General features: G+C 37.5%; 1 protein-coding gene across 2 annotated transcripts in view; it reads left to right on the top strand.

Annotated features, from left to right (window-relative positions):
- Window positions 1-3,491: 3,491 nt before the first annotated feature.
- The window catches only part of enpp1 (ectonucleotide pyrophosphatase/phosphodiesterase 1), a 55,614-nt gene continuing 47,119 nt past the window's right edge, over window positions 3,492-11,986 (top strand). The window contains exon 1 of one of the 2 annotated variants that reach the window (XM_088625503.1): window positions 3,492-3,756. In XM_088625503.1, coding sequence (XP_088481629.1) covers window positions 3,541-3,756 — 216 coding nt within the window. In that variant the 5' untranslated portion in view covers window positions 3,492-3,540. The remainder of the gene's footprint in view (window positions 3,757-11,986) is intronic. The other variant, XM_088625502.1, reaches the window with a different exon arrangement.

Below are 11,986 nucleotides of genomic sequence, written 5' to 3'. Positions count from 1 at the left end.
CAGTACAGGCACTGCCTCAGTGCTCAGAGTGATGGCTTTGTTATGCAGTTTTTAAAATCCACTCTTCAACAACAGAGAAACTCTGGCTGGAAAATGCCATGGATTTGCTGTGAAACTCATCACATTGCATCAATTTATTTTGCTTGCTCAGCTTCTGGAAAGCATGACACAATCACATGCTTGTGTGTCTCATACAAAGCAGTCTTCTTAGCCAGGGAAAAATAAATGAATTATTTTTAAGTTTGAACTAGATGTAGGCTGTAAAAGCACAAACTGGGTTCCCTGTATCATAAAAAACATAAGAAAGACACCCAAAGAAGACTCCACAGCCAAAATGTTGTGTTTCTATTCTTCTATTTTCAGCATGGAATAAACCTTTACTTGTTCCTAAGGAAAACATAAGTCTATATCCATTTATGCCTAATGTTCAAATTAAACATTGCACTTCTGTGCACTAAGCACCTTAATACTGTACTGGAAATATGACAATGTTTTGATTAAAAAAGGTGTTTCATTGTTATCGTCATGATCCTTGTCATTGTTACTTCAATTTGAACATATCAAAGGTGTGATGGCTCTGTGGCTAAGGATCTGCGCCTGTGGCTGGAAGGTTGCCGGTTTGTATCCTGCGGCTGGCAGAGAAATCCTACTCCATTAGGCCCCTGAGCAAGGCCCTTAATCCCAACTGCACCAGGGGCGCTGTATAAATGGCTGACCCTGCACTCTGACCCCAAGCTTTTCTCCCTGTCTGAGTGTCTCATGGAGAGAAAGTTGGGGTATGTGAAAAGATAAATTCCTAATACAAGAAATTGTATATGGCCAATAAAGTGATCTCTCTCGTGTGCGTCGGTGGTATAGTGGTGAGCATAGCTGCTTTACAAGCTGTTGACCCAGATTCGACTCCTAGCCAACATACTGTATCGCCAAACATTATCAAATGCAATTGAGAGCTGTTGAAAACTGTCATGAACCTAGGAATCCAGCTAGCAAACCAAAACCTTTGGGCAGTGCTATGGCTCTGTGGCTGGAAGTTTGTCATTTCCCCTTGTATGACCTTTCTTTAAGACCTTAATTATTCAGAATGTATAATCCTAGTAACTTCAAGGAGCAGCTAAACTTTCATTACAAGCTGAGAAACCAAATAACACAGTGTAGATGCTAACAAAATATGGTTAGTGTTAATATATAAAATACTAGGAGACTCAGCAAGCCTTCAAAATAAATCTTAAAAATCAGAAAAACTTTAGTAAGGAAAACACAAATCGTGTCATTGTTTCAATCACATGGAACTCTTTAGACATACTGTGCTGGTATATAGAATGGTAATGGCAGGCATTGTGCACCAGCAACCCCACTTCGCTGCAGTTCAGGTGGAGAAATGAGAAATTGCTTCTTCCATTGAAATAAGGGGAAAGCTTAAGCACGCCAGATATGGCAAGTCCAAGTCCAGAATGGAATTCAGTCAAGATACCCCACTCTTATAATAATCTTTAATATTAAATTAGTTAGATTAATTAAATAAATTAGTTATGAACTTGATTTAACACCCTATCTGAAGGACTGTATGTTTTTAATGATTACACACATACATAATTATACTTCAATTAGTTAATTGTAATTATTAGTTAATTAAGTATTGCTCTTTAAAAAAAAACAGATTAAATGCAAAGAGAACCTCTCATCATATTGTAATAAGATTCTAATTGTGTGTTTGTCACACTGTGTTGAGTACACTGGATGTAGTCAGATAACATAGAGGTTTAAATCAAAAGACAAATGAAATGAAGAACCACAATAAATGTCTAATAACACACCTTTATCCACTTATTTAATCCATAAACTGTAAAGGAAGCAAAACCTTGGTGTTATTTTAGTAGCAGTGCAAAAATAGAACTGGTAAACTCTGAACATCAATAGGAGTACTATACTTACAGCATCTTTCCACCAAGTCTAGACACTGAATGATGGCAAAGGGAAAGATGCAGAAATAACCTGCAATGAAAAAAGTATACATCTGAAATTAATGTTTTCAAAGTCAGACATAAACAGATTGACAAAACACAGTGCTTGAGAAAATGTTGCTTTCCTTGGATTGTTGTGGATTGTGTAAAAATTGAAGAGCTTTCCTTCACATAGTGCATGCTATCTGCTAAGATGAAAAGAAACATTTGGTTTTGTTTTTTAATCAGTCAGTTATTCGTAATCATGGAACCAGGGCTTGAAGGGAAAATAGCTTCATGTGGTTTGAATGACTTTCTAAATTGGAACCTGAAGCCCTCAACATGTTTCATAAAGCACAATCCCATACTATAAGGCTCACATTTTCTCTTTGGATATTAATTGCTGTTTATAAATTCCATCCTTATTTATATAATTAAAGTGTATTAGGCAAAGTCTGTCCACTTAAATAAATACTGTTATTGAGTAAATCATCTAGCATTTTTGGGTTTCTGTAGAAATTTCTTTCTGCACTTTTTAAATTACATGTGTTTGCACACTTCGGAAATAAGTGGAATTATCAAATTTTCTTTGAGTGCTTTCTTGTCCTTGGTATAAACACCACTTTCATTCATGACTGTGTGCATGATTGTAAAAGGCAGGGCTCTTCACGTAAGGTGTACATGAAGCCTTAAAAGGTATCTTCTGGAGGAAAAAAATCACAAGGCAGTACTTTAGGCATAGATGTTTTGTAATAGTATACAGTTTGTGTATCGTATTCGGTCAAATGTAATAATATATTTACCAAAAATGACACAGTGTACTCTAGATACAGTATTACAGTACTTATTTTCCACCCATTTAGTTTTTAGAAAACTGATTATTCATGGTAAGGGCACGGCAACCCAGAGCTTATTGTAGAAGTATAGTGTGCAAGGAAAGACTTCACCCTGAGTGGGATGCCTGTCCATCACAGGGCACACCCATGTGCACATCTTTGGAAAGTACCAGACAGCTGGAGCACCAGGGAAAACCCTTGAGTATGGGATAACATGCAAACTCCATGCAAACAGTAGGATCCCAGTCCAAAATCTAACACAAGAGATGTGGCGCTGCAGCGCTAACTACCTTGCCACCATGGCACCACTTTCTGTTTTCCTTTGCTTAAAAATGGGTAACTCTCACTGTTACTGCATAATTTAAATGTAACAAGTTTGTTTCCTTTTTTTAAGAGATTTTGTCCAAAACGCCCTACAACACATTACATATTGTTTAAGATTGTACAGTAAACCTTCTACACATCACTAGAACGTTTTGCCAACTTTAATTTCTGTAGAGTGCAGTTCATCCAGCTAATTTGATTAATATATCAGTATTTATATTTTCAGTTTAGCAAAGGGTTTATGCCATTTTATTAACTACACATGAATCTATAAACTGTTATGCACAGTTCACATACAGTAGGTTTCTCACAAGTATCCCTTGTACTGTGAGGCGTATTTACTTCATGTGTGAACGGTTAGAAAGTAAAAGCTTAGACGTCAAGAGGAAGAGAAGGCGGTTCTACGCGCTCTGCTATAAAGAGTGAAGCAATCCGTGTTGATGTTCGGATTTGTCAGAAAAGGCAAGGCAAAAAACAAGCAAGCAGATATGGAAAGTCACAGCAAGGGAGTGGAAACGAAACAATACGGACATACAGAAGAGCCAGCAGCTGCTACTAGTCTTATGCTGGAACCAGTGGGAGCCGGTGATCAGGAAGAACATACCAAAAGTGCCAGCAGGAGGAAAAGGACAAAGAAATGGAAAATACTCGCAGGGGTGAGTAGTGTACAGAGCTCATACATTTTAACAGCTCACGAAGGACTATGATTCTTATAGAGATCGACTGCTAGGAGAAATACTTTACGTTTTACAGGTTCTATTTTTAAGTTTAGCACTGTAGCACACTGGAAGAGTGTTTACACAGGAGTAGTGTCGTCGAAGAAAATAATTATATCGATCTTTGTAAATAGGGGCGATATAACGCTCATGTTTGCGGTTTATCATTAATCTTTTGATTGATATGTAAGTAATTATTACTACGCCAATGTTAACAATGACTTGAAAGTTGACATTTTACACGTTCACGATACATACAGTACTACAGTAACAGGAAATCTAACAGTTACAGTCATATGCAACAATGTTACTATAACCATTTTAAACAAATCCATTTTGCATCAAAACTTAACTAAAATACACTTAAGACTGCCTTAGTTGAACGTACTCGTCATTATCAGATAAATAGTATTTAACGTCATAAGAGCCTCTTGCTTGCACGAGCTGTTCCTCATTTTCCTCTTAAAAGTCATTGGCATGGGCTGCTGTTTATTACCAGTGTCTGTCCTGGATTTCCTGGAGCATCTGGGTTTACAGGAAAATGTCTTCCTATATTTTTGACAACTGCCAACCACTAAATAACACTTAATAAATGTTATATAGGTATAGATGAATGCATTTGGAAAAATGATTTTAGGAAATGGTTTAACACCTAGGAGTCTAACATACTGTATAATGTACTGTATGTCTGTCTTCATAAAATGGTCAAATTAAAGCAGTAATGTGCATTTTTGTACAGTACGTACGGTGACAAGTCTGAATATAAATATTCAAATAACAAGTGAGATAATCCCACCGTGTCTAAAATGAAATGGACCAACAATCATATGATAATACAGTACATTGGATAATTGTAGTTAGGAAATGCCACACATGCATGAGGACTTTAAAAGGAATGTGGTGTATGACTTCTAGGTCTTAGGAGAAAGTTTCATTCTTGTATTCTAATGTATATCTGACTATTTGCAAAGAACACTGCCATAGATACAGTACATGCAGGTTGGAAAGGGTTCTGATTAATTACCAAGATGTCTTCTGTTGTTATGTGTGTGATATTTAACATCTCCTGGGGAGGGAGCTTTGCAGTGAGGCTCACTCTGTATTTGAGTCTGTTACGGTGATATAGTCCCCTGGGAAACAAAGTCGTCACTTGCTCACACTACGGTTCTTCACAACACATTTCTTCTTGTTTGTTATGTGATATTGCCTTTTTTTAAAAGCTTTCACCGTACTGCAGTGACTGCCTAGATTTTTATTGTCCTTATGCGGGTGTGGCACTTTCCTTTTGACAATGAAACTAGTATACTATGTCAACACATTACTGTACTCTGTTGCATTTTGTTTTTCACTTTTTTCTGTTACAAAATTATTTTCTGTACTTTATTATCAGAGAAAAAAACTTCTCTTATTAAAACTTGTAAACGACCAGGCTTGTTTTTCTTTTCAGACAAATCTCACTGACATGATTCTACAGAAAATAAATTAAGCTTTTTACAGTATATTCACTGCTTAGAAAACCCAAACATAATATGTAGCTGCAAATCAGTGACCAAGTCAACATATCCCCTTTTTGGCATAAGAGTTTTGCATTTGACCATAAAGAGAGATCAAAGATCAAAATACTCTATTTTTGATAGAGTAATTATGGTTTCATATAAGTACAGTATGTGTTCCATAATATCCATGACCCTATCTGTAGCATTGTAGAAAATGTCTGTATGACCTTCAACACTTTAACTTTAATTAAGAGAGGTCATACAGTAGATCATAAATAGGACTTTTTAAAGTGCACATGAGGTTTTATGTACAGTATGTTTAATGTGTTTCAGTTGTATAAAGTATATACTGGACATGTATGTGACCTGGTCTACCAAATTGTGCTTGAATCAACCAAGTGCACACCAAGAATATTTCAACAGATCCAACATAAGTAGCAGCCAAACCAAGTAACTAATCTGCCTTTTCAAAAAAAGTTCAAATCTTGGTCAAATCTAGGAAACATTGCAGTACATACTGAGATTCAGGTACAGTATATGGTTCCATTAGTTTCAAAGAAGCAAATGGTGGAAAATTGTGAGAAACTCCAAATCATTGCATAAATGAGCCATAATAAAAAAAACGTGTGACCAAACTGATTCATTTCCACATTCACTGTAGATCCATGTAAGCACTGGGACCACAAGAAGCTTAATGAATTTGACATACTGTTCCGACAAGATCCTGTACATTGCAATTATCTACAAAATTATGAACAACTTCAATTTGGTTGGTATACTGGGGCCTTGTTTTGAATATAGCAAGTGGTATTAACACTTCTGACAGACAACACAACTTTCTTCATGTGTACCAGGTTTCCTCCGTTCATCCTAATGTGTTTTGTGGAGAAATTGTTCAAGTATTTTTCACTATACACTGTATATATACTGTAAATGTGATTTATACACAAATATGGAGTTCCAGTGCAGTATAATGTCCATCATTTTTATGTTTAATTTCATCGGAATCGGAATATGTAGTTATTATATTGTATAGTAGTTGGTTGAAAGGAAATGTGTATACTGAATATTACAATGAACTTATAAATGTATACAGATTTTGAGAAAAATAAAGTATTCAATTTTTTGGATATTGATTATCTCTTTTTGGTGTTTCGAATAATTGATCTTTCTTTATTAACTGTGATACATTCAGATGACATAGGTAGTTGCAGAATAACTACACCACCTTATTAGTGAGTGGGATGACTGGACACAGGAGAGGGTATTTAACCCTTTGACTGTTGAGCCTTGGAAAAAGTAAGAAAGAAAAACACAGGTGCCATTTTGCCCAGTTTATCAAGAGAACAATGCCTTTCTGCCATTGGTATGCTGGAACAACATCTCAGATGGGCTTGCCAAATGTGAAACCAGGTCCTCTTTCTTGATGAATCCAAGTTTTGTGTAGAACACTCTTGACTGACATCAGTGAATGTGGCACAGACGTGTAAAACAGTGCATGGACTGGCAGAACTCCAGGAGTAGTGATTGACGGCAACATGATGGCATGGCACTAGATTGCTCAAGTCTTAGTATCATATTTGCTGTACTTTCTATGGGTTCTATGAGTTTATCCTGAAAGTGACAACGTTCCAGCTGGATAAACCACACCCTCATGCTGCTTAAGATACAGATATAATACACAAGGGGGCTTCATGTTTGTGGGATGCATCAAGATAACTTTGGAGCTTAAGCATCATCCTCTGCAAATAAGCAAAGGCCATGTGAAGGGATTTTTAAGGACTTTGATAAGTGACTGGTGGTCTGTTTCAACGGTTACTGTCTGGCCACATGTGAAGTTATGGAACGTCTGACATGCAAAAACAGGCGCAGGGAGTTTTTCCCAATGTGAATCTATCAAATCTCAGTGTCTCTCTGAGCTTCTAATGCAAAAGCTACTGATTTACAATCCAGAACACAAACAATTCCAAGGCCATGCAGGGACATGTTTGCTGAGCATTACTACAGATTTCTGAACATCAACCCATGATGGACTTGAGAGTAACATTTTAAGCTTGTTTGTGTACTGTATATCGGAGGAATATTCCTGTATATGCTGTCTGCGGGCAGTTCAATCAGGCGATATTTCTGTAGCACAATATGGATACTGACAGTTCATTTTTCCAAAAAAACACTCTGTCCTAAAATGTGGACTTATTTTGATTGCTCTGGTCTTGTGTGAACTATATTGGTCAACAGATGTGAAGCCTCAGCTTTAAGCTGACAGCTCTGATCCTATCGTACACTGTATACAAGTGCTTGCTGTGCCCTTATATCAATGTTTCCTGGACAAGAGTGTCGTGAACAATGATTTCTCAGAGCAACCTGACAAAACAGTTGTTCTTGTGAAGACACTACGTACATTGAAATGTCATGAAGCAATTGTAGGACACTATCACGTTTGCCAGTTTTGATTTCATATGGGATTATTTGCCAGAATTCATTTTTGCATCAAAGATGCAGAATACCTCTGTATTCACTTGCTTGGCTCTCCATATGGGATGATGGTGATTCAGCAGTTCTTTGTTTAGGTGGACAGGGTTGATAGTGTTTCTAGTGGTGCCATCTCTTATCACAGCATCAACCATTGCAAAAATCTATTTCATAACAGCTTCTATGGTTGTGGTTTACAATCCCTGTGTCTGCTGTTTTTTTGTATTAACAAGGCATTTAGTCACCAATTTTATTTGCAGTACTTAATAAACTAGTCATTGATCTGCTTAGGCTTTTTTTTGAGCAATCAGGTCTGCAAATACCAGCACAGGCACTCCTGGACCAGCGCTGAGAAACACTGTTCAATGGTGTGGGTGGCATGTTTGCACAATGGTTAGCATTGCATCCTCACAGTGTTGGGTTCAATTCCAGAAGTGGGGTGTTAGCGGGATGGATTTTGAATGTTCTCCCCATGTTCACATGGGTTTTTGCTGGGTTCTGCAGTTCACTCCCACAATTCAAAGACATACAGTAATGGTAGACAAACTGGCTTCTGGGAAATCTGGCCCTGGTGTGTACGTGTTTGTGTTTGTACCTGAGATGGACTGGTGTCCTGATCAGGGTGTACTGTATCTTGCCTTACACCTGTTGCTTGCTAGGATAAGCTCAGGCTCCCCCACAACCTTGAAGTGGATGAAGTAGTTAGGAAATGGATGGAAGTCTACAGTATGTGTGTGTGCACTGTTATGTTTTAATTGTGGTGTAATTAAATAATTGTATAACAGTATAGTACTAAACTGAATGGTTCATTGCAACATCAGCACAAATTCCTTATGTATCAGCTTGACAAATAAAAGTATCTAGATTGTCAATTGTATTGAGAAGGGCCTTCTGATAACAGGCATACAGTAAGGTTCTAATAAAGTTTGATCAATGCGAATGAAATGAGTATGTGTTGTGTCCTATTTACAAAAACCCTTACAAAAGCTTCAAGCAGCTTTTATGTGGATTGGCCTACTTCTTATACAGCTTACACTCTGTATTCACATCAAGATGTGTGGTTTACTTTAAGACATGTTAAAATGTTGAAGTGGAAGATGTAGTCACATTCTTAAAAAACAAAACAAGATAAAGCCAGCTGTGTCTTTCATTTACTGTATCAGGTGGTACAAATTCCTCTGTTTCCATTTTAAATGGACTAGAACACTAGCACTCTAGTTGTTTTATGTATCTTTCAGTGGAAAATATTATGCTTAGAGCATTTCAAAATAAAAACATTTGAAATGTTGGGATTATTTCAGCCCTTCATGCATCAAGATAACATACAACCATTTTCATGATCATTCAAAACATCCATCTATCTATTTTCTAACCACGTCATCCAATTCAGAGTCGCAGGGGAGCCGAAGCCTATCCCAGCAACCAATGGGCGCAAAGCAAGATACACCCTGCACAGGACAACAGTCTATTACAGCACACACTGATACAAACGCTGACATACACACTCACACCAGGGACAAGTTTCCCAGAAGCAAATTACCTACCACTATGTCTTTCGATTGTGGGAGGAAACCAGAGCACCTAGAGGAAACCCACAAGAATATATGGAGAACATTATGTACAACTCGACACAGATAACAGCCCAGGTCTGGAACTCGGGGCCCCTAGACACTGTGCCACTGTGCTGCCCTCCATTCCCTACAAAACTGCTAAGTTGATTGTAATCACATGTCTTTTAAAATGGAAAACTAATTTAGGAGCACAAAAATTTCCTTAATGAGCAACACTATTATTCAAGTAGTCTCTGTGTCTCTGTGAAATAATGGTGGTTTATTCCATTATTATTATAGAATAAGCACACCAGCCTCTCTAGTGGCCCTTACAGAGTAAGTCTACCATTAAGGCAGTATCTCCAAAGAAGAGGTCTTCAACCTTTCCATAAGGACCCCTACCTGAATAGAAGGACAGACATTAGTTTTTAACCTGTTTTATTTGACATTTTTGCAAAGTATATTTTTATATTTATTGATGTGAATGCCTAATGATTTTGATATTTAAGCAGGTGATTAAAACAATAATTAACTTGAAAGATTACAAAACACATTGTAATCATCACACATGCAGTACCTCAGTGAGATGACTGGCCCTGGCTATCAGCACACAGCTTTTCTGTTGGAGATGGACAATGAAAGACAGAGCCACAGATCCGTCTCTGGCTGGAGTCTTGAACTGGATTTGTTTTTCAAATAACCCAAGGCATAAAATAGATTTTCACACATATATTGTTACAAAAAGCAAAAGGCTCCTCATTGACTTCGTGCTCAGCCAGGGGAAATTCTTCTGGCAACAAATCCAGCACTAGATAAGAGGTGTTGAGTTTGAAACGTTCCTGTATATTCTGTCTGTGGACAGTTCAATCAGTTGGTCCTCCTCAAGGGCTGTCAAGTTTGAGCCTCATGCATTATCCTTAAATAAAGCGTGTCAATGTTTTGTCTTATCGTCAGTACTCGGGCTCTGAAAAGTACTTGTGAAATTGAAGTTCAAGTGCCTGCAAGTGTCTAAGTATGGTGCTTGTTACCTGTAAGTGCCACACTATCAGCCATCTTCTCCAAAACTCACGCTCTCTACCACTTAATCCTTTTTAGAAAGCTGTCCATTTTGTCATATAGCTGAATGGCGTGTATATTGCGGCCCTGCATAACTGTGTTAAGTCTGTTCAATTCTGTGAAACCATCTGTTAGACATGCAAATTTAGTGATCCAGATGCTGTCGATGAAATTTAGCAGCCAATTCTGCATGACTTTGGGCTATCAGAAGCTTGAGAATAGCAGAGCATAACTTGACCACCCATGTTAACATGGCTCCAGAAGGAGCCATCTGACTTCAGAATGGAAAAGGAGCCCAGCATACTCTGTTATCATTCACACAGAGAGGCAAGATGCTTTTTAGGTCACTCATAACTCTTGTACCATCAGTACACATTGGGATTCATTTTGCCCAGGGTGTATAATTTTCTCTAAAAAGTCTGTCAATTACTTAAGTCAATTACTTAAAACATTTCAGAGCTTGTTGTGCGTTCAGTTAGCTATTTACAACACAAATATTCTTTGCAAATTTCATTGAGTTCAACTAAATGCACAGAAGCAAGGAGTTGTGAATCTTAAGCCATATCAGTTGACTCATCTAACTGTACTGCAAATGTTTTGGCTAATCCGAGTGTTTAGATTCATTGAATTCAGATCTGACACCATTCCATCAACTCCGCAAGCAATTGTCGAGTCTGACAGATTGCACAGACTTAATTTTATTCACAAGCTCTTCCCCAGTCATTGTCTCACACGTCTCACAATTGTCCACTGACAATTTCAGTCTTTCTGCAGTGGAATATGCCGCATAACATTGAACAATGTGCAATACCACTTGATAGGAAGCTTTGAGAGCAATTTTGGCTAACCTTTGATAATTTTCTCATCAATGTGTATTGTCCTTTGAAAGTTTTCAGACATTCCTGGAAATATTCCAGTGATTTGCCTGCCTGGCTGTGTTTTGTTTCTAAGTGTCACTGCAGCTTTGATGGTTTCATTAATTAATTGGACAGAGACCCTCAACAAATGAACAAAGCTCCTCAGAATATTTCTTAGATTTCTCTTTTATCTGTTTCCCTTGGGCTGCAAGGACATCTGCAGTTTCTTTTGTTTCACCAATCTCAGATGAGGTAAAGGGCCAAACAGGGTTCCTGAGTAAGAAGCAATCCATTATCGCCTTAATGGTTGTCTTTCTTTTTGCCGCATGTTATATTCACATGTGACAACATAGTGAATGTGACCAATCGCTATTAGTTGGGTGCCAAATAATGCCATAAGTTGATTTGTCAATACAGAGATGGAGATCAGGGCTTAAAGAGTGGTTAAGTAAGAGTTATCATGTTTGGACTTAGAGTTATAAAATAAAGCATTTGTTTTAAGTAACACTTCAGAAAATGTATCATATATAGTTAATAATTTTCCTTCCAGAAAAATTTGACTTGCAAAAAAATTTCTCTATGGATCCTATGCAGTACCTCCGTGGACTCCTGAGCAGCTGAGCAAGGAGTAAAGTAACTAGGGATGTCATTGTGAGACCAAAAGCATATTTAAATTAAATTTAACAGTTGACCAGCCAAGTGGAAAAATATGAAAATCTTTTTTAAATATTTTGCTTCT

Source organism: Lepisosteus platostomus, chromosome 3 (assembly GCF_059453375.1).
Source record: "Lepisosteus platostomus isolate fLepPlt1 chromosome 3, fLepPlt1.hap1, whole genome shotgun sequence".
Lineage (NCBI taxonomy): Eukaryota > Metazoa > Chordata > Actinopteri > Semionotiformes > Lepisosteidae > Lepisosteus > Lepisosteus platostomus.
The sequence above is the reverse complement of the archived record's forward strand: the minus strand, read 5'-3'. Positions and strand labels throughout refer to the sequence as shown.